Source organism: Notothenia coriiceps, unplaced genomic scaffold, assembly GCF_000735185.1.
Source record: "Notothenia coriiceps isolate Sejong01 unplaced genomic scaffold, NC01 NC01_scaffold00018425, whole genome shotgun sequence".
Lineage (NCBI taxonomy): Eukaryota > Metazoa > Chordata > Actinopteri > Perciformes > Nototheniidae > Notothenia > Notothenia coriiceps.
In genome coordinates this window covers 59,129-84,603 of record NW_011351126.1, presented here as the reverse complement: position 1 = coordinate 84,603, position 25,475 = coordinate 59,129, and the positions used below count along the sequence as shown (strand labels likewise).

Genomic DNA, 25,475 nt, shown 5'->3' with positions numbered 1-25,475 from the left:
CGTCATTCCGTGGTGTGACTATATAAGCGATACGGATTTAGGATTAGTAGAATCTGCGGGGGTCTTTTTGCGCCCTTGTTAGGGAACCATACGCCCGGGGATTTTAGGAAATAATAGCGCCCGATTTTACGCGAACTAATTCACGCTAATTTGTAACGTCCCGAAAAATACACTAGAATACGCCACTTAACGCCCTTTTGGGCGAAGCGCTTTTATTATCGGTAAAAAATTTGTTATAACCCGGACAGAATAAATAAGAAGAGTGTGTGTTGCGACGGTGCTTGCAATTTGGGAAAAAGATAAGTTGAATTGTGTGTAAGTTAGAACAAATAAATAAACTTTCGTTACCCGATACAAATTAGTATGAGAGAGAGGAGTGTGTGTGTGTGGTCGTGCTTGTGTGTGTGTCGTGTCGTCGTGTGTGTCGTGTGTGTCCTCTGTGTGTCGTGGTGGTGTGTGTTGTGTGTGTGTGTGTGTGTCGTGTGTGTGTGGTGCTGTGTTTGTGGTGAAGAGGGGGCGGACGGTAAGACAAAGTAAATGAGCAAAGCAATAGACCCGTTCGGAGTTTTAGAACATCCGATGTAGTGAAGCAAGGTAATCATCGGGAGGCTTCGATGTTAACGATGATAGTAAGTGGCCTTCCATCTTACGGAGCCTACGCTACTCACAAATCCGAAATAACAGCTGGTCGTTCCGTCTGTCGTGTTCGTACAAACTTACTTAATTTTCACCTCGAGTCTACTGTGCGGTCTGTTTTTCAGTCTAGAATAAGATTCTGTGCATATCCGGAGGGTTATTGTTGGTCAACGTATGGTCCTTCCACGTCGTTATACAAAGGGGTGAAAGCACTTTCTGTGTAGCCCATGACGATTCCGAAATGGTTGTTAAGAAGATCAGGTCTTTTGTTTCAAGCATGCACACTTCCTTAAGTGTTCGTGCAAGGTGGATTGCCACAACAAATTGGGAATGACACAACTGTGCTCGACTAACTGCAGTGGCAGTAGTAGTAGTGATGACTGGGAGTGGCGAGTCGTGCTCCAGATGTGATAAGGAAAAAAAGAGTTTGAAGTCACACCTGTTTTGACGCCCCTAAGGGCGCCGAGGAATGGTAGTGATACCGCCGGTAAAGAATTTGTTTAGCCGAATTTAGCCGCCGGTAAAATAGACGGAACGGCAGTTAAGACGCTGCGCGGACGCAAAAGACCGCCAATGAAGAACAAGGGTTAACAGGAATGAGATGAACCAGCCGAACTCAGACGCCACAGGTCACGTGGTACCGGTTCTGCGTCCTCTGGCACTCGCTGCAAGGCAGCCCTGCAACAAGGAAAACCACAAAAACCACAAAACAACAACATTCCTCGAAATGTCTCCCTCCCTGTACCCTTGCGTCGATAGGTGCGGTCTGGAAAACGATTACTGAATCTACATGTCCAAAGGTACACCATGTTGACTGTCACTTTGGCCTACGAACATTGTCTTTACATCTGGGAGGTCTTTTTTGCGCTAGACGCTCAGCGTCCCCTTACTGGCGTATTAGTCGTTTACCGCGTCTAAAAGATTTTCCGGGCCGTATAAATTTCGTAGGACCAAGTGACAGTCAACTGTGTACCTTCGACAATGTATTATTCCAGTAGATCGTTTCCAGACCGGCACGGTCATCGACGCAGAGGGTACAAGGAGAGATTTTCGGAGGAATGGTTGATTTGCTGTCGGTTTTCTTGTGGTTTCTTGTGCAGGGCTGCCTTGCAGCGGAGTGCAGGAGGACAGAAACCTCGGACACCCAGCCGTGACCTTGTGTGGGCGTTCTGAAGTCGGACTGTCTGTGCTCTGTGTGTTTATCGGTGCATGCGGGCGTAAAATATGAGCTGTACGCTCTCAACTCACTCGTTTTATTTTTGTTGAAGTGAAGGGAGTACCGTCTGGCGCGCCATACTACCATTAACGTCTGCACTGCCAGTAAGATGTACGAGCAACCGGTTGTGTCTCTCTCCGTTTTGGTTGCCTTGGTGTCTCTCGCGTTCTACTTGCACACCTTGGAGTGGTGCTGCTCTCGTCATAAGACGATTCTGGTTCCTCTCTCTCGCTCTCTCGTACGTCGAACGCTATATGCTACTGGGATAGTGTGTCTCAGCCACCCTTTTGATCAAAGAGTGGGCATAGTTGTCACATAAACCTCTGTATGCCAATTATATTACGTCTTATAGGCTGCTACTGACATGGGTGAACAATAATCGCGTCAGAGATTGGAAAGCAGCAGACGGACGCGACGACGGTATTCGTGTTACGTAATGTCTGTAGTGAGTTGTCGGTTAGTGGGCTCCTGCAGCTGGAGCCACGAAATACGCCGGGTTCGTGTAGTCCAGATAGGGTTATGAAAGCTAGTTCGCTACCGTTGTTGTCTCTTGCGCTCGTCCTTCCGCAATCGAGCACTGTGCCTCAGGCTCTTCCGACTGTGCTGCACTCTAGCTGTCGCATCATTGAGTTGGTCTACTCCGCCTCTTCTACACACAGCCTTTGTCATGACTCGTCCGCTGCTACTGCGAGCAACTACGCATACGCACCGAGCGACCTAGTCAAGACTAACAGACTACACACACACACAACGCACACCACACCCACACACACCTCACTTCACAAGCACGACGACACACACATACTTTCTCCCATACTTACACTTGTTGAATATTGTGAGGCTCAAACCGACGCTTGTATTTTTGTTACTTGTATGCTTACACAGATAATTTAACGTATCCTTTCCCTAAGGTCCTAGTCTCAACTCACTCCTCCTGCACATCTAAATTTCATCAATTGACGTGGATTATAAGAAAAGTATGAGAGTGGAGAATAACTATACACGCTGTTGTAGAGGAGCGCTTGACGTGCGCTGTGTGTGTATCTCTTAATGGGAGACGTATCAACTATTGTCGTATGTTTGATGTCCTAAGTAACATCCTACGCACTTCCTGTAAATTCAGGCGAAATAGTGCCTTTCCTGTACAAGTTATATCAACGGTACAGATTTAGAAAGGTCCCTTACGGAGTCCGTCTAGTTCTTCCTTGCGCGAGGACAGAACCTCGTCCGGACTTAACATACCCCTCGGCGAGATGTCTTGGGAGAACCGTATTTTAATTGTGCGGTAGTTGGTGAAGGAATTGGTCTCTCCTATTATAATCTCCTCGAGTGTATTACGATAGTAGGCTTGGCGTTATGATTATCTATCTGTGTTCTTGATATGACTAAGCCTTAACACCAGTGAGGATGGTTTAGACTAGAATTCTGCCTTGTCGAATGTCGAGATTACTGGTGAATAATGTGCGTTGTGTGAGACTACCCAATTTAAGCCTTCTTTTCATGCAAAGGTTCCTATGTGCAATATTGTTATTATTTAGTCTCTGAGACCTACGACACAACATATAAGGGTTACCAACGGGTCCGCGATCTTCTGTTGGACCTCAATATTTGGATACGAGAGTATTGTAGTATTTATAATATTATGTGAGCATGTAGCGCAATACTACAGCCGAACGGTACTAAGACCAATAAATTCAGGTTTTATATACCGTAACTTTACAGACCAAGATTAAACGAGACAATTTAGTTGATTGCCTTATTACTTGTTTACATGTCCTTTACTTTTAAGTTCATAGTCGTCTGTGGGTTTCAACTCCCGTATAACTAAGGTGATCCCGTCACAAGAGTTCACCCCCCGCGCGGGGGGGTCCCCCCGCGTCTTCCGGTACTGTCACCCCGCCCTCGCTCTCGGTCCTCCTTTTACCAAATATTTTTTTTATTTTGTATTGTTTTTTTTTTTTTACAAAATTTTTAATAACAAGCTTTTTATTAGTATTGGTCATGATATGCAGACCCAGAGACACAAAGTAGAGAAACCGGAGACAGCACACAACACACCTTGTGCTCGGAAAACACACGCACGCGCTACTTCTTCGCCGTGGCCATGTCGCTTCTAGCAACAAACAATCGAAAACCACGATGCTCGATGCGGATTGCCTAATATTCCGCCAAAAAAAGTTGTGTTTGCACCTCCTCTCAGGAGGAGGAACAGTCTTACTCTCTGAGTCGAACTCGGATGTTCCTAGAGGTCACAATAGAGTCACCCCGAGTGCAACCAGTGGTAATTACAATTTTTTAATAAAGGCTTCCNCCAATGTCAGTAAAGAATTAAAAACACAGTTTGAAAGGGGATTGATTAGTATCTTTATCTTACCTAGTCTGCATTTTTTCTTTTTATTTATGCATATTTTACTAATCAATCCCCTTTCAAACTGTGTTTTTAATTCTTTACTGACATTGGAATAGTTGTTTTACTTATTTTGAACAACTATATTAAATAGATGGACATATTTGTTTAGACCAAACCGTTTTAGACCCACTGAGATAACTTAGACTAAAGTTTACAATATAATCACTCAGCGAATCCTTTACCTCCCTGAGCTGATGTTACCTCAGCCTCTCAGTCCGACAGGAGAGGACTCTCCCTCTCCTTATTGTTGAAACAGCTTCTAATCTCAGTTAGCTCCGAGCTAGCACCAGATGCTAACAACAACCCCCGTAACTCTCTCTGTCTCTCTCTGTCTCTCTCTCTCACACAAAATGCGCTCCTGCCAAACACACACAGACGCTCCTCCATGACCACTTTTACTTACGTAAAAAAAAACAAAAAAAAAAAACACATTTGAAAAGTGGTGGGGACACAAACTGGATTTTGAAAAGTGGGGGGGACATGTCCCCCCTGTCCCCAGTGGAAATTACGCCCATGGGTACATTTGATATAGTTAAATCCCAAAGGAGACTTAAAACAGTACAAACATAAATACAAAACAAATATAAACACTTTATATGAATCAAATTTCATTAAATGTCAGTATACTTAATTGTTGCTAAAAAGAAAACTTTGGAAGCTTACTATATTAGTGGTGTTTTTTAAATGTGTACCACACTTGAACTCATAAACGAGCCGCTGCTGCAGGAGCTGAAGAAACTTCCGCACCACGAGGCTTTGGACAGCTCCTGTCACCACAGACACAGAGTATTACTTGAATGAACAGTAACAACTTTAACATATAAGGAAAAAACAACAACCACAAAACCATGTATTAATGTAAAAGACCATTGCAGGCAGCTCTTACTAACAATGAGGACACCTTGACACTGTACGGGGATGTATAGGGACCTTTTTAGATTTTCTACAGGACACGGGTGACATCTTGTGGTAGAAATAAGAAATGACTTACAACACCGGTAAAACCATCCCGTTAAAAACAATTCTTATCAGTGATGTTGCCCATAAAGGTAAAGATAGCTTAAAAACCTATGATATTACAGGAACTTGTTATCACTTTGGTTATCACTTAAATCTGATGTTTTTATGTTTCGCTCCTTTTTGTCTCCTGTAGTTTTAGATTATTGAATTGTATTAATGTGTAAAAACAACACACCAATAATTGTTTCCCATCATATTAAACGAATAAAAGCTTTGTTTGTTTTTCCTGTTTCTTTTTTAAACACTATTTCTTTACTAGAACCATTATAATGTTGCCAGTAGAGGGCAGTGAAGACTTGCACATAATGCAATCCATGGTTTAGCTGTTTTACCTATAGGTCAGCATTGTATTTCAGTTTATGGGTTGCCCCTACAAAAAACTCAAAACACATGACTCCTTTCTTGGAAAGATAAATAACCACACATTTAAATCAACCTGAGTTCTTCAGTCCAAGTTAAAACGTGATTGAATATATTTATTTTAGATTTTCTGGTGCTACAAAATGGTGTAAAATGTGTTTTGAAATCAGTTAAATTCTTAAAAACAAAACGTTTTATTCCTATTTTTTTTTAACAGGGACTAGTATGTTCAATTTAGATACTTGTGTAGAATGTATAAACTACACAATAGTTTACAGCACTTGTATCCCTTTAAATACAAAATAAAACAATAGTATCTGGGAAAAGGTCCTATGAGATTATTTATCTTATTTTACTTCCACTACAACTATTACAAAGTATTATTAAGATAACAATAACAGTGAATTGTGTTCCTCATGCTATGTATTACTACTTCGTGTCCTCTTTGTGAAACTAGATTATCCCGGATGTATCTTGTATTTTCATACTGAATGTACAACCAAGAGAAAGGAAATACTTTGTAATGCTTATAATGATAACTTTTATAAAGCAGCATTTTGTCTGATGATGTCGTGTAACATGCAGGCAGTGTTTGATGCAGAAAAAGAACATTAATAAACTAACAGGAGGATTAACACACCACAGGAAATAGCTGCCCAATTTCACTAATGAGGAAGGCTTGGCACAGCAGCAGTCGTTAGATTAATGCGCTTCATTTTTTTTTAAACACAGATTTCCTACAGGGATGTGACTCCATACTGCAACCTCTCACTCATGCTGGTGGCTTGGCAGAGGCAGCAGGAGTTCTGAGTGTCGGCTTGGTCTTTTGGGTTGAGATAAGGGCAGTGACCTGGCCTTTGAAGACAATGTAAAAGAGGATAAAGGCCAGAAGAAAGGCTGTCTATAACGGCTCGTGACGCAAATATCATCTAATCCAGATCTGGAAAACAATCTTTTTAAATGTTTCAAGAACAAATCCACATCTTTAACACAATTTGTTATCGTGTGAAAAAATAAATATCTATGGTTTAGGGACCGACACATGCAGTGTTACGTAAAAGCTTTGTTTTTGTCATGTGACGTGTCCCTGTCTAATGTGTCACATAATCTGACCCCTGGACTGTATCGTGTTACTTCACTGCGACCTTTGCTTTTTCCTCTCTCACAAGCTCTCATCTAAATAATGTAACATAAACCATGCTTATCAGGCCAATACAGAGTTTATCATTAACCTCGCAGCTAATGCAAACAATATCTTCCTCAATTGACCTCTGTCGCTCAGCTTTTACACGGGAAAAACGGTCTGTTTATTTGCTTTCCCCCTCCAAATTGTAACAAGTGGATCTTGTATACTTAAACAGATCATTAGTTAGCAAAAGATAAAGCGCTCTTTGACCATAATCCGCCTTTTAAAATGCCTCATCTTTTTGGATTATGTAAATTATCAGGCTGCAGTTAATACAATGTATATTGCATGCTCTAAGAGTTTGAGAATAGAAAAGAAAAGCACCACTGACAGCATTTTTTATGTTGGTTGTTCTGTTTTGGATATTTAAATCGTAACTTGTGTCATGGCTCTTCAGGGATTGCCATGTCCTGAATATTCTCTGAATTATGAGGGATTTTAGTGATTGATTCAGGCTCTTTTTATCTAAATGTAACTTGTTCTGGTTTATCTCTCCTGCAGAGTGCATACTTGGACAATAACGTTTGATATTGGACACTTCTGTGTGTCTTTATTTTGGTCGTTTCTTTCAAATGACTTGTGCTGTCACATTGGTGGGTGAAGAAGAAATTAGATGAATTTAGAAAAACTGGAGATGAGATAATGATATTAAAGATTTCTCAGTGAGTTGAAGTTGCACCAGGGGCCTCAGAATATTAGCATTTCTGGCAATGAGCCTATTTCTCTGGTGCTATTTAGGACACAATATGATTACTAAATCTCTCTGAACATGTCACACATTGTGCACCTGTGTGGTGGGGCTGCTGTTTCTGCTGCGTCAGGTTTTATTACAGATGTTTTACTCTGACTGTGACTAGCATTTGATCTAACGGTCATATCCAAGCACAGACAGCAACACCTTCACCTCATCCCTTGGGTTCATAATCTAAATCCTGCCTCTCTAGCAAATGAAAAGGGTTGTACAGAAGTCAGATTGAGTCTCTAGCTCAATGTGTCGTTAAGCTCAAGCTGTCTGTGACACGTTCTCCTTTGGTACTGTGAGCCTTTTGCTATAACACTGCTTCTATCTACAGCTCTGACCGAATTAGATCACTGGTCTATAAACACTTGTCCTGCAATCAGCTGTCTATCAATGGATCGGCTGTTTCCACGAATTTGATGCTAATCTGTTGGATTCCCCTGTCTTTCCTGATCAGCCCGGTGAATGAAGAGCAGTGGAGTTTATAAGGAAGTATATGAATAGGCCTGGCATTTAATACCTGCTCATAGAAAGAGCTTGCAAGGACACTAAAGAGTTGGCTGCATGACAGCGCTGTGAAACCTTCTGACCTTCTGACTGACAAATGTAGCTTAGCAACTTTACACTTAATTTAGCTTTCTGTGTTTTTTTAAACATGTCTTAAAAAACAAAACTAGACATTCAACTGTTGGATTTGATGGTCCTTCTATTTACACCAAAAATGTTATTCAAATATAAAGATATATTACAAAATAAATAAATATTATATTTAATAGAAAATAGAAAAAAAAAAAAAAATCCTGTATTAAAAGATGAGTGTGTCCAACTCATCCAGTTAAGCAATACAATTATGCTGTGATTTGGAGTAATTAGGTCACATTATATGAATATAATTTTCAATTAAACTGCTGATTCTTCATTTGGATAATTATAAATATAGCATGCGGAATAAAATCCTTAAAAAAAGGTGTGTCTCACTTGTTTAGTGTAGTTCTAAAAGGCATTGATCTGGTGTCAATGGGTTTTCAGACAAAACTAAATGCTTACGAGGAAAAGTTAGAAGATAAAGGATTGGTTACATGTGATATAGATGTTATGGTAATGTAGGACGTCAACGGAAACATATATTTGGATGGCTTTGAGAGGGTTCTCGGCACCTCCTCCCTTAGGCTGCCATTGGTGGAGAGAGGATTTCACCTGCTGACGGCCGCCTGGCAGTAACGTCAGTAGCGCCTGAGGTTATTGTGACACAGGCTTATTTCTGGAGTGCATGTATTAAGCAGCTCAGAGATCAGCAGGTTGGATTCTTTCCCTTGGAGTGGATGAATGGCTCATATTTAGAAACTACAGAATGGCTTGCATGTAATCTAAGAAATTGGGTTCAACGATCAAATTCCACTGTGTCAGTCCAGCTGCTTAAATTCTCATTTCGTTCAGTCAAATAGGTTTATCAGATTAAACTTAACTAAAATATTTCAGGTTTGATATGCAGTCCATTTGGTAAAAAATGCATTTATGAGCATTGTGGCATCCAACAACTAAAATTGTTTTTAAACAACTCATCACAATGTAAGACGTGTGCAAAGAGTACTTAGTAAATTCAATTTTGGCACACCAGTTTATTTTGTTAAGCTACAAGGCAATCCAACATGAGATCTAACACAGTATCTACCTCTTCATTTATCAGTTTATGGATTTAAATAGTCGGATTCTTTCAAATTAGTTTAAGTTTACTTTACCCCAGTTGTTTACACGTAGTATAATTGCATAATACAGTCTTAACACAGTCTCTGCTTTTCTTACCATATATAGAAGTTACATCACTATGAACCACCTACACAGTGAGGGTATGTCTGGAGGCAGGTTACATGTAGAAATTAGACTTCCTACTCAAAGCAGCTCAGCTATTCAGCTTTAAAACAATGTGGCTTTAAAGTAGATGGAGCATACATTATGAGAGCAGCAATACAAAGTGTTTATTGTAGGTGGTCTAACATGTACGGGGGAGCAGATTAAAGACACATTGTAGAATGCAGTCATTGGAAAGTTATTACATTACATGCAACACATTTAGCTAATTTACACAAATCTTACTCAGGTGTAAAAAATGCAGAGATTGTCATGAGTTTCAGCTGTCAGTCCACACATGAAAATATAACAACTGTACAGGCATCAGAGCTTAATTATGTTTACAACAAGACAAATGTTTGTTTAGGACTTTTATTTTGGCTTTGACTTAATATCCGGTTGAACAATCTTCACTCCGGTGAGGAAGTGCCACACGCCGCCTCTGTAGAACTCATTTCCAAATGAGTAGAGGAGAGCGTTGAAGAAGGGGTTTGTCTTCGCAATAATTGGAAGCACCTGTGAACACAAGGATTTTCTCTGTGTTAGTACTTGATTTAAAGGGCAGTACAAGTTTGGGTCTCATTTCTGCCTCAGTGGCCATAATTAAAACAAAGTATTGGCAGATAAGGCCCCACAGAGATAGAAATTAGCAGTCAATTCTTTTTTTCTGTAGGGTATTTTCTCACCAAATGGTATGTTAAATTAAACAAAAAAAGTGCTTACCATTCTTAGCTTGGGAGATACGACGGTTACATCCTCGAAGCAGGCGTAGACACACATGGCGACGTAGGGGCCCCAGCACATCAGCATCACCCTCAACGGCACCTTGGTGTTAAACTGGAGAACAAAGTTCATTAAGTGTTACTGTTGCTGTACACATTAAATGTAGTGGAAATAGAACTTGGATAGTTTGGTTATAACAATGTCACTGTAGTCAGAAAATATATATTTGTAGTGCATAACTCTCTAAACACTGAGCTTTGTGCAAGAATAATGAAATACAACATATTCATTAGTTAACTTCAAAAGGTGTTTAGATATATGTTTACCTCTGCACAAAGACAGTCTAGATGTTTTATGCTAAGCTAAGTTTAATACCTACTAGTTATAGACGTGAGAATAATGTTGTTTTTATGTTTGCAAGAAGGAGGATCACAGCAATTCCCAAAGTTTCAAACTATTCCTTTAACCTTGAATGCTATTTACCTCATTGCTGCTGTAAGGTAAGTAAAACACTCAAATGTGACTACCTTGCTAACAGTAATAGTAGTTGTTGTATTGTTGTTGTTGTTAAGGATTGGAGGTCAATTCACACATTCAACTTAAGTAGCTACTGACATGTTGGCGGCCTCATTGTGTTAGCATCTCCAAGTATGACAATTAAAATGGCCACTGTGTAAGCTACAATAGGAACAACTCAAACAAGACAGGAGAGTTCAGGTTGATAATTAGAAAAGGGCATTTTCTTCTGTCAAACTGATCTAACATCAAAACAAAAAGAAGTGGAAGTTCCTTTTAAAATATATCTAGCACATGTACCCTGTGGTGATGGATCTTTTTGAAGTGCTTGTTGATGGCGTCGTAACATGACATCATGATATAAGCGGGGAACATCAAGTAGAGCAGCGTCAGGGTCAGCATGTAGGTCATATAGTCCCTGTTGAAAAGAAACAAAGAGGAAAATAATTAGCAATACCTAGTGCAGGTGTTGTTTTGTCATTTTCTGCTGAATATAGGCATTGCATTGTGAATTTATTGTGATGAAAAACTGAAAACTGGCCATTTTGACTAAGCCAACATTCTAGTTTTGATAGCATTGCATATTTCTAAACTGCACCTGTCCCCTCTGGTGTAGTCCAGTGTGCAGCAGGTCCTCATAGGCTCAAAGTCATAGGCGGCCCATCCCATGAGAGGAACAGCAGCCCAGAAGATGGACAGAACCCAGATGATGATGGTCATCGTCACCGTGGTGCTCCAGAAGAGCTTCTGTTCTACAGAATAAACGCATACATACTGTCACTTGGATGTGAGTAGACATTTGATGAAATATCTGTTTGTTTAGAAATAGCTAATAACGTGTGTAATGACTTTTTTTGCTATTTCTATTGCAATAAAAAGACTGAATCTGAGACATTCGGTTAGTGCATTGTTTATTTAAATGTTCTAAGAGCTCAATGGAATATTGATGACAATAAAAATACAAATGCCTTCTATAATATTTATTCATTGGTTTGTGTAATTCAGTGTATTAAATGGGTTTACTTTAGTGATGTTTTATATTACAGTGGAACCTTTCTGGTGATGTATCGTACTCACTGGTGCAGTACTGGTGATACCTGTCCCAAGAGAGGGCAGCCATGAAACTGATGGAGGCAAGGACCGCTATCATGCCCTGAAAACCATGAAGGGCACATCCATTTTGACCAAATGGCCAATATCTAGAGAGGACAACAAACTTTGATCATTCTCCAGCATGTATGGGGGTGTTGCCTACACCAAATATTACAAACATTTCCTATACGACTACATCAGGCTGTAAAAGCATGTTGGAAACAATCTTGAAAACATAGACAAATAGTAATATGTGAGACCCGAAGAGTGATGTGCTCTTTATTCAGTCCTGAAAAGGTAAAAACTCTAGGTGTTCACCAAAACAGTCATTCAAAAATAAACTTTAATCATGTGTCTTACTATTGCAGTTTTGGTGCTAACATGGTTCATTTTAAAGAACAAATGGTGTAGGGTTCATACACAGTTCATAATGGGGTCAACACAATAAGGGGGGTCAATAGGGGCCCCTAGTGTGTTCATCTGGCCTGCTGAGGCTTTAGCAGGATGTTACAAAAGTAAATGTTGCAACATTTAAATTAAGATCCTATTAGGTAACCTGCAAATAGATATGTAGAAAAAAATTATCGTTCCACCCTGAATAAAGTGGAGTTTGGATTGTGAAACCCAAAAGGTTATTTAGTTTGTGCAACCCATTGGCTAATATCAAATACAAGGGGCCTTTGTATAAAGAACAAGAGGCCTTTGTATAAAGAAGTCATCTTTGATACCTGAGGTAGCTCGAATACGCAGCTGTGAGTCCATTAATATTCAATAAGAGGTCAGCCACAGCCAGGTTGAACACAAAGAAGTTGCTGGGAGTTCGCAACTCCTTCACTCTGACAAAAGCCAAGATGCTGATAGCATTTAGGAGAAATCCAAGCAGGCCTGAAGTAAAAAAAGAAAACACATGTCTATTTAGTTTTCACTGTTATTAGTCAGAGTTTATCAGCACAGTTCTTTGTAAGGTTGTACATAATATCACCAGCTTAATTGTTAACATCACAATGAGAACAACATGAAAGGTTGGGATTTCCTGATTTAAGATGCTTTTATTATTTAGGGGAATTCAGAGTGAACTGTCCCTTTAATTGTCTCAACATTCCGGTGTGCTCGTTGAACTCACTTACCCCCAACAAGAAGCGCCGAGCCGTATGTAAACATATCAAACTCCGTGAATCCCTCCGGTAATGAATACGATGCCATATTGAAGTACACAAATCAAACTTTTGCATAAAAAAACAGGTCCTTTTCCCGTGTAACGCACCACCGTCTGCTGCAAAACGACGCCTTATAAAGGCTCTTTCACGTGAAAAAGCACAAAGACACTAATCTTAGTTAACCCCTCCTGAAATCCCCCAAAGAATGTCCTAACGAGCAAACTTTCTGCAAATGTGCGATCACCAAAAGTTTGCGCGTTTGCTGCTCAACTCTTGGGTTCAGGTTTGTTGATTCAGAGCTCAGCTGTGATTTTGGTCAATTTGAGTGAATGTATGGCCACAGCAGGAAAACTTCTGGAGAGACGAACTTTTCCCTCAACAACTTGGCTCGGCTGACGCTCTTATGATGCTGTGGTTAATGGGGCGGGGGGGATGGAAACATGGGAAATGTTGTTTTCCACGAAAGTGTATCGATTAGCAAAGATGTGAGACACCAAGAAGCATGTTAACCCCACATATTGTAGGTTTCACTTCACATATCACAACATAAGTAGAATGACCATGTAATGGTTATTTTAGCTTCATGTTATTACTGCTCATTGACATGTCTCTCCGATGTCTGAAGCACATTTTTAGTTTTGGGCCATATAAATAATGTATTATTGGACCGTTTTTTTTACTTTATCCATGAATATAATAAGGAACTGCGCATTTAAATTTGATCTAGGTTTTTTATTTTAAAACGTCAACAACTAAATTAATTGTATACATTTGTGTGTATACCCATATTGGTACCACTTTACAATAAGACTACCATTATAAAGGATTCAAAAAGGGTTTATAATTAGGTTATTAATTAGGTTGTAAACACTTAATTAATCATTAAGAACCATTTATAAACCAGTTCTAACATAGTTTTCATACATCAACACAGGCTCACTATTTGGCAAGGTGACTAAGCCTTATATTGGCTACCTAGCTTACTTCGTCTTCTTCATCAGCCAACATCCTTGGTATCTGTTGTTCACTGAGTTGATTCTCCCCCCATCCATCTTGATGTTTCTTGGCATCTCTTTATGACCATTTATTTATTACTAACATTTATAACTGCCAAAAGGGAGCCTTATTGTAAAGTGTAAAACACTACCATTTATAATAAGGTTTAGCAGTACAGATACATGTGGGCTCACTATTTGGCAAGCAACCGGTCCCAGTTGCCCTGTTTATCTCATGTCTTATAAAAGCTTATTAATGATGTATAAAGTATTCACAACCTAATTAATAAATGAAGTACAAACTATTTGTAAACCCTTTATAAGAGTCTTATTGTAAAGTGGTACGCACATATTACAAACAGTTATAGGCCTATGTTGTTAAGTATATAGGGTTACAACAGCATAACGAGATGTGTACCTGCTATTGCACAGGAAAGAAATGTCACCAATGTATAAACTCACTTTCATTAATAATCCACGTAAAAGGCCCCTTAGTTCCAACTACCAGATATCAACACTAGTCATTTAGACAGAATACAACCCTCACATGCTGTATCATTTACTTTTAAGACATGTTATGGACACATTTCTGTTGCCTTACAGAGAATCAATGTTATTTTCAACAATTGGAATCTGAGGTTTCAGCTCAAAGTTTGCATGTTTTATAAACCTTTAATGAGGAAACCCTGTTTTAATCTTTTCACAAAATATATAAATTATGGATGTACAGTCAATAAATTAAACAACTCACAACAACACAAACTTTACTATAGAGCCACACTTACTAGCCACATTAAGTAATAAAGACATCTAAGAATTAATCACAAACGTATTCATTTCTGTTCACCAAAATAACCCTCAGTATCACGTGCATCTGGAAATTGACATTTGACTTGAGGCAGCCCTTACATTTAAAAATGTAACAGTTGGGGAGTCTGATTGCATAACTAATCTGCCAACAGATTACCACAAACTCATTAACTATGAAGTCATGATGTGTCCCGGTAGACTTATAATACCCTTTTCACAAACCATCCATATTGTCCTGAGTTAGAGCTCAGTGAGCCGTACCGTTACAGACTTCCTCACATACAGACAAAAGAGCTGCAGAGTGGATGCTTATCACTGCTCTGACACTGCTCAATATTACAGATAAAATACAACATTTTGAGCATATGATGTGTGTATCAGATATTTCGTCTTATGCCCAATCACAACAGTAGGATATACAATGTTCACAGTCAAGTCCATAGAGCTGCACAGTCCCTGTTTCACAATGCAAATGTTTAAATACAACAATCTGTTAATCTTCTACAGCTGAGTGTGAGGAAATAATAGCCGGCCTAAACCAATATCACCAACAACATGAATAGAGTGGATTGATCGATTGCAAATATCCTCAAAACCAACGTCAAAGATGTACTTTTAAATTTAGAGAAGATTTATCTGAACAACTTCATTTTTGTACTTTCCTTTCGTGTACTGTTTGATGCCTACCGTAGTTGACAACAAACTATTCTTTAGTACAATAAAGCCTTATCTTCCAGGAAGAAATCCTTATCTCATTTACTTTGTTAATCAATATGATCTTAGCAGGAGGCTAGCAACAAATGAGGAAATGAACTGTAACTCGACTGAATCAAATATTACAAACCCTGTCTGTAATATTTCTTTTTTATTTCTCCAAAGTGCTTGCAAGCTTGCAGTGCTTACACATTGATGCATTGACCAATAGTTAATCACATCGTCATAATCTGTTGGTTTGGCAACTAAACAATGGTCCACTGTTAACCTTTACACCGACAGACTCCAGAGAACAGGAGTGAGATGAAAAACTGTACTAATGTTTTGGTTTATTCCTGTCAAGTATCACAGAAATACGGCATTAGGGTGCTTTTTCTCCTCAACAACTAAGAGGGAGGAGTATTAATTATCATTCCACTGTAATTTGATGCTAGATATTTTGTCCCATTTTACATTTACCATAAGAATATAATGCCATGATGGAAAGTAACTGCACATTCACTTGTATTGTCATCCCTACACACAAACAATAATATAACTGAAATAAGTGTGTGTACAATGTATAATTAATACTTTTACTTTTGACACTTTGATCAATTTGCTGATATATATTATTGCTGAATAATTCATGTATTTTTACTTCAGCAATATTTTGAATGCAGGACTTTTTGGAATATTTTTTAATTGGTGTTTCCACTTTAACTTAAAGGTCCCTATTATTCTTTTTTTTTTTTTGTTACCTTGGTTGGTTATTGGCTAATGGTTACACAAGCCAATGACATCGTTATGACATCATAAAGTGGCCAAAATCTGATCAGTTCCTTTTCAGACAGGTTTTTATATAAATGGATCAGGAGAAAAAGAGAGGGGGAATTTTTTACTGAAACTTGCAAAATCTCTTTACACAGAGGGGACACATGTTTATGTATAAAATACGTGAAAAAGTGGATTTTACATAATAGGTCCCCTTGTTGAGCAATTGTGCATCCAATTTTGGCCAATTGCTTTTCTGTACTATTTCACTTTCTCCAGATAGTGGGATTTTCAAGCTGTACACAGACTTGGGCTATGAGAACATTTATTCTTGGATTTATGTTTTTCCTTTGGCCTAGGACAACCCTCCTGAAAGAAATAGAACAAAGATGTATTAATAAGAGACAGAGAGATGACTGGATTAAAGGATTTCAAATCCTGTTGCACGGCTGTGTCTAAACCTCTGCACCTGGGAAAAAATTCAGAAACCGTGACAACACTTCTGTCCTCATAAAGTGTGTCATAGATAAAATACTAATATGTTCTACAGAATATTAATGCAAATGATAATAACATAATACAGCATCATAAATAAATAATAATGCAAGAATATTCTCACATGATTATTACATTACTAAAAAGCATGGTTTATTTTATATTTATTTAAACCCAGTGATCAACTGTATATGGTTACATAGTGATATATTTGTTCTTGTTTAAAGAAGTTTTGGGATTAATATAAAGAAAGTGAGTAACACAAGACAATAGGTGCCTGCAGAAACTCTCCACTGCCATCTAGTGGTCGTGTATTGCACATTTTCTGAATGCTGATTCAACCTGTCAGCATGTACTAAACATTATCAATGCACGACTACGTATATAAAAAGCCATTATTTTAGTACAGGCTAACATACCAAGAAAAGATGAACATGTCCTGAAACTGTAAAACATTCCTGGGTTTTCATATCAGAGTTGTGATCTGTTTTTGGTGACTACTTTGAGGTAGGTGTCCCATCACTCTAATAGTGTTTACTCAAAAACAAAAAAAAAAAAAGAATATATATTTCATTTGTGTCTAGGAATTCGCCTTTTTAAATGATTCTATCCGGCAAAATAAATTGTTTCAATTATCCATTAAGGTAAACTATATGCAGATAGAGTTGTATGCTTCCACTTTATTTATGTGCGGTACAGTTTTACGTGTCTACAATAAACCATCCAATCAACTATTGGAAAGTATTCTTCAGAGAATAAAAGTAAAAACGGTGCAGCCTATCAGGGTTCAGGAAGCAATAGCCTTATCGTGTGATTGAAAATAACCCAAGTCCCTTCACTAATCCCTGCCTATCCTTTTTATCTCAGGATTCAGACCAGTCAGAGCAGTATGGAGCTGTGAGCCTGCAATCCACCACGATGCATCCCATGCCCCGTTAACCGCGAGCTGTAGCGCCTTTTTTTTAAATTGTAGTTTAGCTGCTTAGCCTTTTGTAGCTTGCAGGTTTAAAAATGAGTCGACATTTTACTGCTGCTTTTTGTCTGGCTTTAGTTTTTCTCCCTTTGCTGTGCAGTTCATGTCCTGCACAATGCAGCTGCTTCTACCACAAATTAAGCGACGGATCAAAAGCAAGGTAAATATGTCAATTTATTAAATTAAGCATTATAGTCGTTGGATTTAACTCTCAGTAGGTCCGCATGTGTTATTCTTTAGTGCGTGCCAAAGTGATTTTCACGGAAGCCTTCTTCTGTCCTGTCACTCTGTATAGTGGAGGATTAACTTGGAGTGGCCCTTTAATCTCCTTTGCTTGTTACTAAACAATAGGTTACTACGTTTTTCTCAAATATCTGCAGAACTGTGTTATTTTAAATCCAAAATGAAGGCTGAAAACATATTTTGTATTATAAAATCCACCCTCCAATTTTAAAGAAGCATTGATTTAGTTCCTCCTAACTGAACATTTAATTAATTATATTTGTGTTATTTTCTGCAGGAGTGTACTTTGCAATGACCCAGAGATCACTGTGGTTCCTCCAAATTTTCCCAGTGACACATCGAAGCTGCGAATTGAAAAGACAGCAATCACACGGATTTCAAGTGACAACTTCCACTACCTCAACAACCTGGAGTTTTTATGGATGTCTTTTAATTCACTGAATACACTGAATGTGGACAGTTTCCGGGGTCTGTACAACCTGGATGAGCTCCGGCTAGATGGCAACTCTCTGACCTCCTTCCCCTGGGAGTCTCTGACTGACATGCCAACCCTGAGGCTCCTGGACTTACACAACAACAAGATCTCTGCCATCCCAGCCGATGCCACTATTTACATAAAGAATCTCACCTATCTGGATTTATCCAGCAACACTCTGAACACAGTTCCCTCTGAAGTTCTCACATTGTGGCTGAGTGTGAAGCCATCCCAGGAAGCAGATTCCTCTAAACTAATTCTCGGTGAGGATCAAGCGGTGACATATTGGGACACAAGAACTTATTATTTTTAAGCTGCCTTGCATGACGACCAGTTCTTTGACATTAGAGGCATTTAAAGCTAAATTAGGGATTAGTCTAATTATGTGTGTCATGTCGTAATGACGATGAATGTTTTCATTTAAACAAACAGCCACATGTACTTGGTCCTGGTACTACTTGTTTTTGTTGTGCTTAGGAAAATGTACTGGACTATGGTGACAGCACTCTTTTTGTTTTACTGACTGCTGTTTGTCACTTGATTTCCCCTGCAGGTCTCCATGACAATCCGTGGATGTGTGACTGCCGACTGTACGATCTGGTCGAGTTTCAGAAATCTCCATCATCATCTGTTGCTCTCATCGACACCAGGCTGCGGTGCGCGGATCCAGAGAGTTTGTCAGGGGTTCTTTTCACTGAGGTGGAGCTGCAGAGGTGTCAGGGCCCACGGGTGCACACGGCCGTGGCTCGTGTACGCTCGTCACTGGGCAACAACGTCCTGCTGCGCTGTGGCACAGTTGGAGTCCCCATTCCCGAGCTGTCTTGGAGCCGCGCTGATGGCAAGAAGATGAACGGCACCAGTAAGTTCTGCTGATCTACTTCCAGATGTGCTTAGAATAGAACATGATCTATTTCTGTTGATAGTGAAAGTGTCAATGAGATTAAAGCTGTTCTTTTTGTGCTAATCTATTTAACTAATCACTGATCGTCTGCCCTTTGTATTATACAGTTCAGGAAGAGATTTCGAAGGAGGGCATCATATGGTCGATTCTGAGTGTCCCTGCAGTCGCCTACAGAGATTCTGGGAAATATGTGTGCAAAGCAACCAACTTTGTGGGCACTGCAGACGCCATTATCTCTTTGGTGATTACAGATTCCATTCAGTCGGAGGAATCGATTGCTGCTGTCTCCAAGAAAACAAAAGGGAAGAAACCTGGGGGAATGGGAAGAGCGGCATACCAGGAGAAACTTATTGCCAGATACGTTCCTCCACCAACCACCACAGCTGCTCGGCCCATAATCGAACCTCTAAATAGCAAAGGAGTTACTGGGAAGTATGAGATTGAGAGCTACAGCATCTCTGATGGTGCTTCTAAGGGTAAAGGCAAGGCAGCAGACCCTCAGAAACCGGTGGAGGTGGGCGCTCTGAGCAACCTGGCAGCCAATGCCTCATCCTTACAGCAAGTTCCGGAGAAAAGGGTAGTGCGCTCGGTGAAAGTGATTGGCGACACGGACCATACCGTCTCTTTGAACTGGCGAGCCCCTACAGCCACAAACATCACAGAATTCAGCGTCCTTTATGCTGTATTTGGCGAGAGAGACATGCGTCGGCTGAACGTAGCCGCCGGGAAGAACCGAATCACCATTGCCGGTCTTGTGCCTAAAACAAAGTACATTGCCTGTGTTTGCGTCAAGGGCCTGATCCCGAAAAAGGAGCAGTGTGTAATCTTCTCAACAGATGAAGCAGCCAGTGCTAGCGGCACTCAGAAGCTCATTAATGTGGTGGTGATAACAGTGGCATGTGTGATCGCCGTCCCCCTGACACTGATCGTGTGCTGCGGGGCGTTAAAAAAGCAGTGCAAAAAGCTACTGGGGCGAGAGTCCAAAGAAATTCAGGACGCGTACGTGACGTTTGAGACCCTGGGCCCCGGGGCCAAAGGTAAAGGGGTGGAGGGCGAGTATCTGACCAGGATGAACCTTGATGAATCCAACAGGTTGCTCTCAGCGAGGTCCAGTGTTGACTCCGAGGCCACAGCCAGGAACGAGGGGCCACCTAACGAGTACTTCTGCTAAAACCAAACGAATGCCTCAACTTCCAGATGATGCACTTTGTTTTCTAACGGTTTACGATGGGAATAGATTACTGCTGTGCTCAGAGACTTGAAAGACTGAGGACAGCGGACACTGATTGGATGTATGGAGTTGATTTAATGCCTTGTAGGAATAAAAACAAGCATTCATTTGGTGGTCCACGAAAAAGGGAAAATAAACACAGTGACACGGTTCATTTACATGTTGTGTGTACAGTATGTTTGTAATAAATAACTTTTTTTTGTATTCATCATGCACTTTTAAAGTTTTTTTTGCAGAGGAAAATGTTGACCTTAACTTTTTGAAATCAAATAATTTCAATTTTTCCAAAATGTAACTTCTGCATTGTGTTAAAATCTGTTTTAAAAACTAAGTATTTAGAGAGATGATGAAGCAGCAGTTATAAGTATATTTTCTATGTAAGTACGTTAATGTGCCAGGTTTAATGTTGGGTCAAAAAACCTAAAATATTGTACATTTTATAATGTGTAAATATTTGTGACCAAAAATAAATGTCTATATACATGAATGTACTATATAAAAATAAACATTTTTCATATTGATGTATGCTCCCAAGTTTTTTCTTTCTTCGCAAAATATAGATAGAGCAATATTCATCTTGAATGAAGCAAAAATTAGCTTGCTGGCACGTTGCATAATGCATGTTGCTAACTAAAGGGACATTACATGCTAATGTATGGTACAGCCAAAGTCACTAAGCACTAATTCTGTGTTCATGGCTAAGTAGCACATGCTTAAACACTAAACTAAGACGGTAAACATTAGACCTGTTAGCATAGCTCTCAGAGCAGCTAGCGAGCTTTGTTTAGGCCTGTTAACATGTGAAGCATCAACCACACCTGCATTCTCTGAAAAAGATTTAGGTGTAATGAATTTAACTTGAAAGTCTAGAATATAAAATGTTAACAAAAAAGTTAATAAAAAATCCTGGATCAAATTCCCTTAATCAGAACTAGCTAGATAGCATTATTTCAAGAAAGTTTGCAATTGTCTCTGGATGAATTGTACTGCCATGCACGTAAACAAACACAATTATCAATACTTAATTTAACATGTGTATGATAATATGGAGATTGCTGAGATTACCAATAGCGGATTAATGTCTTTGTCTGCTTTGTCAAAACTAGCATGCGCGGGAATAAAGAACATGGATATGTAGGAAACTCAAGGACTATAGATGTTGTCTGTTTTCACACTTGTTTTTTATGCTGATTTAACAACCTGAGAGATACCCAGTGTTCAGATTAGAGAGGTCAGATTACAGTCCTCTCCAGACATCTGTCTCTCTGTCTCTGTGCGGCTCTGTCTCTCTGTGCGGCTAAGCCTGACCGGTTCCGGCCCGCTTAATACAGATGGCCCTCCTGTCAATGCCTGTGCTTTGGTAGGGGACAAATACACTGGTGCTAAGCCATTTTGATTGAACATATTGTGTTGTCCTTCTTTTGAGCTAATCTGAAGATGTTTTCCAGACAAGGTGTACTATTGCTATACCTTTCCTGTCTCCTGTGTGTCTCACATGTCACTCGGTGTCTTAAGTGTTACGTCAATGAAGATTAAAGTAATAGGCTTTCTTCCACGCAGCCCTTGTCCTGCCCTCACAGGCCTATTTCACATGCTCCTCCGGGAATATGGACAACTTTGGTGTCGCATTACGTATCACTTTGGTATTTTATCCTTTCACCACTGGATCATCAACTTGTTTGACCGGTTGCTCTTGCACAGATGACAACTTGGGAAGGTAGGTGAACATTGAAACTATACAATCTCTTAAAGTAGGTTATGTGTTAACCCCAATGCTACCAGTTAGTAGCTCTTTGTGAACAATATCTTACAATTTGCACAAATGGTGCATGTACATGAGTAGATATATAAAATAAACACTTTAATTGTCTACAAATATCCCACATTTCCATTCTAGGTCTTTACTATGTATGGAAACCTCCATGGGACGTATCCCAGACAACATCCCACATGATTTCACTAAAATCCGAATTGAAAACTGCCACCTGACCGAGTTACCGCAGGGATCTTTCTCTAAAGTTAGTGCCTTGGAGTTCCTCTGGTTGAATTTTAATGAGATCACCTTGATGAACGTTAAAAGTCTGGATGGGCTGGCAAACCTGACCGAGCTCCGACTGCAAGGGAACAAGCTGACTTCAGTAACATGGACAGCGTTTCAGGACACGCCAAAACTGAAGATTTTGGACCTGAAGCACAATCGACTGGATGTCCTGCCCGAACACGCTCTGAGACATTTACCTGCACTGACCTACTTAGATTTATCCTTCAATCAGCTTAGTGTGATATCAAAAGATGTCTTCATGAATTGGCCTCTTTACCAAACTGCAGAAAAAACATGGGGGAAAGAAGGCGTGGTCTCAAATGTGGTTTTGGCACTGCATGACAACCCCTGGTTGTGCGATTGTCGTCTCAAAGGCTTTGTTGAATTCATCAGGACGGTCAGCCCTCCCATCATTCTCATGAACTCTTATTTGATGTGCTCAGGCCCCGCCTCCAAAGCTGACAAGTTCTTCCATGAGATCCAGTTAAAAACTTGCATGAAGCCAGTGGCCTCTGCCCCAGAGACTAACATCACTTTACCTCTCGGAGCAAATGCAACGCTCACATGCTTAGTAAAGGCCAGGCCAGGTCCAACCATTAAGTGGATGTATAGTCTAAAGATTATAAGAGGATTTGCGGGTAAGATTTATTTTTTATTACTACCATCCATTAAACTGTTGTGAATCTGCTCCCGGAGAACTTAGTGTGATGTATGTCAAACTCAGGCTGCATCTATAATGAAAAGATTCAGGAACAATACCGTTTCAGTGTTACCTTACTATGACTATATCGCATGTAAACAAACCTCTGACTCTATGGTTTCTCCTTGCAGCCACAGAGACCAACACAGACGACGAGACCATCACCTCAGAGCTGGTGATCCCCTCTCTTCACCTAGCAGACCAAGGACTCTATACCTGCACTGTCAACAATTTCATTGGCAACTCCTCTGTCGCCATCACGGTTAATATCAGCCCCTTCAACTCCTCTGCTCTTCTCCCTCCACCTGTTCCCACGGTGTCGTCCGAGGAAAATTCCAACATTGACATCCGCATTGCCAAGCAGACAGTTTACGGTATCACCCTGGAGTGGCACGCAGAAACAGACAACCTAGCAGAAACCTGGTTCACCATCCACTTTGGTAAATTTGATTTACCCAAGAAGGAGATGATCTATATCGGCCCCGGCATCAACACCTACAGCCTCAACGACCTGCTTCCTGTCACCAAGTACGAGGTGTGCGTGACCTTAAAGAACCACAAGCCAAAGGAAGGCCAGTGCATTGTGTTTGTGACAGGAAGTGACATCAGTGAGCTGGAGCAAAGAGAGAGGCTCATCCACATTATCGTCATTGTGTGCGCCATGGTGTTGGCAGTACCAGTGGGCATGTTCGCCTGCACCACGGAGGCCAGGTTCAGCTGCTTCGATCGCTGCGTGAATCTGTGGAAGAAGCGCAGGCTGCATGGGGGAAACCTCCAGGGGACCGAGAGGCAGGGGACCTTTGACAGCCTGCAGGCAGCCAGCGATGAAGGCCTGTGCAGGGACTCGGAAGAAAAGCCGAAAAAGAGGCGGAAGTCTGAGGACAGGTGCAAAGGAGGAAGTGCAGCTCAGCTCTACTAGCATCTAAATCTACAACTGTACATAGATGTGTATTTGTAAATAATGTAAGTGTGCTTCCTTCTAATGTATCATATTGCTGGTTCAGTCACAGGGCTGAGCATTCGGTTTTCCGGAAAAATACCGTATTCTTAAAAACTAGGATCATTTAACAAAGATTACTGCTGTTGTAAAGGTAACTTCATAATTCTCAACATCTCTTTCAAACATCTGGATGAAAAAACACAAACACACTTTGAGAATTCTTGAATCAAGATCAATGATAAGTTTGATTGCATATTCTTTGAGATGTTTTTTTATTTTGCAGGGTTCTTATTTGTCGGAAAACTCTGCGACTGAATTGTAACACTAACACATAACAGGCACCATCGGGCTATTTTAAGTTGACTCATGCTGTAAATATATATATATCTCAAGCTAATAGCTCAAAGTGGAGATGCCTTTCTTCCATATTATAAGGAGAGTTTGTTAATATCTGTGTTAATAGAAGAACTTTGTGATAAAATGCATTTGATATTTCTGTAGTTTTGATACTAAATGAAAAAATATGCTAAATGTAAAACATGTACAAATCTATGTTGTGTACATTTTAATTCATTTTAAATAAAACCTTTTTCATTGTGTTTCTTTTGGCAGATTCCAGATTTGATGTCTTGTAATGGAATGAAATGCTGTTAGGATTAAAGGGAAGTCAGAGACAAATGCTGAGACATACTCTGATTTTTTTACATAAGCTGTGTTTTCCCGTGCATTTATACATACACTCGTAAGCAGATTAAAGCGGTTTTCTATCTGAATCCTAGTCAGCAGGACATGATATTTCCATGTAATGACAGCTCCGAGCCCACCGTGTCTCTCTGCATCAATTGTAGGCATATACTGTAGAGGGTCTTTTTAAAAAAATCTACTACTTCTGCTTTTATTTAAACTTAAATTAATACAATTTGACATACTATACACTGACATCTTTTCTAATATTTTTGACGTACTATACTATGACTTTTAATTTTAAAATAGTGTGTTAAGGAGGCTGTTGTTGAATTGCAAGCAGTTTTTAACATTATTCAGACTCAGCTCTCTGAACTAAAGCTTCTTTTAAATGTTGATAAAATCAAGGTAATGCTCTTTTCAAAAGCTAAAAAGACACCAGAGCCTGTTGTAGATATTGTAACTACGCAAGGAATCAAAATTGAAGTGGTTACCTGTTACAAATACCTTGGTATCTGGCTTGATGATTGTCTCACTTTTAAACGTCATGTCAATAACCTGCTTAAAAAACTGAGGGTTAGGCTAGGTTTCTTTTTCAGGAATAAGTCCTGTTTCTC

General features: G+C 39.8%; 3 protein-coding genes across 3 annotated transcripts; 2 read left to right on the top strand and 1 right to left on the bottom strand.

The window, feature by feature from the left end:
• Positions 1-9,185: 9,185 nt before the first annotated feature.
• On the bottom strand, positions 9,186-13,292 carry rgrb (retinal G protein coupled receptor b). Its single transcript, XM_010777648.1, has 7 exons — positions 12,874-13,292; positions 12,475-12,631; positions 11,732-11,853; positions 11,253-11,406; positions 10,955-11,072; positions 10,139-10,252; positions 9,186-9,931 (listed from the first exon to the last, which is right to left on the bottom strand). The coding sequence occupies exons 1-7, from the start codon at positions 12,947-12,949 to the stop codon at positions 9,788-9,790; spliced, it is 885 nt and encodes a 294-aa protein (XP_010775950.1). The 5' UTR covers positions 12,950-13,292; the 3' UTR covers positions 9,186-9,787.
• A 4,389-nt stretch (positions 13,293-17,681) lies between these two features.
• lrit1b (leucine-rich repeat, immunoglobulin-like and transmembrane domains 1b) lies at positions 17,682-20,616 on the top strand. Its single transcript, XM_010777647.1, has 4 exons — positions 17,682-17,803; positions 18,164-18,624; positions 18,915-19,220; positions 19,370-20,616. The coding sequence occupies exons 1-4, from the start codon at positions 17,682-17,684 to the stop codon at positions 20,431-20,433; spliced, it is 1,953 nt and encodes a 650-aa protein (XP_010775949.1). The 3' UTR covers positions 20,434-20,616.
• A 1,774-nt stretch (positions 20,617-22,390) lies between these two features.
• LOC104951018 (leucine-rich repeat, immunoglobulin-like domain and transmembrane domain-containing protein 2) lies at positions 22,391-24,153 on the top strand. Its single transcript, XM_010777646.1, has 2 exons — positions 22,391-23,172; positions 23,366-24,153. Exons 1-2 carry the CDS (start codon positions 22,404-22,406, stop codon positions 24,151-24,153), a joined length of 1,557 nt encoding a protein of 518 aa, XP_010775948.1. The 5' UTR covers positions 22,391-22,403.
• The last annotated feature ends 1,322 nt before the right edge of the window (positions 24,154-25,475 follow it).

Bases quoted from the DNA above. Each gene is read 5' to 3' on its own strand.
- rgrb (XM_010777648.1), bottom strand. From the start codon at position 12,949: ATGGCATCGTATTCATTACCGGAGGGATTCACGGAGTTTGATATGTTT. The intron at 11,854-12,474 runs GTATCAAAGATG...TGTCCTCTCTAG, and splicing joins GCGTATTCGAGCTACCTCAG to ATATTGGCCATTTGGTCAAA. The intron at 10,253-10,954 runs GTACATGTGCTA...TTTGTTCTCCAG, and splicing joins AAAAGATCCATCACCACAGG to TTTAACACCAAGGTGCCGTT.
- lrit1b (XM_010777647.1), top strand. From the start codon at position 17,682: ATGAGTCGACATTTTACTGCTGCTTTTTGTCTGGCTTTAGTTTTTCTC. The intron at 17,804-18,163 runs GTAAATATGTCA...TATTTTCTGCAG, and splicing joins AGCGACGGATCAAAAGCAAG to GAGTGTACTTTGCAATGACC. The intron at 18,625-18,914 runs GTGAGGATCAAG...TTTCCCCTGCAG, and splicing joins TTCCTCTAAACTAATTCTCG to GTCTCCATGACAATCCGTGG.
- LOC104951018 (XM_010777646.1), top strand. From the start codon at position 22,404: ATGGAAACCTCCATGGGACGTATCCCAGACAACATCCCACATGATTTC. The intron at 23,173-23,365 runs GTAAGATTTATT...TTCTCCTTGCAG, and splicing joins GATTATAAGAGGATTTGCGG to CCACAGAGACCAACACAGAC.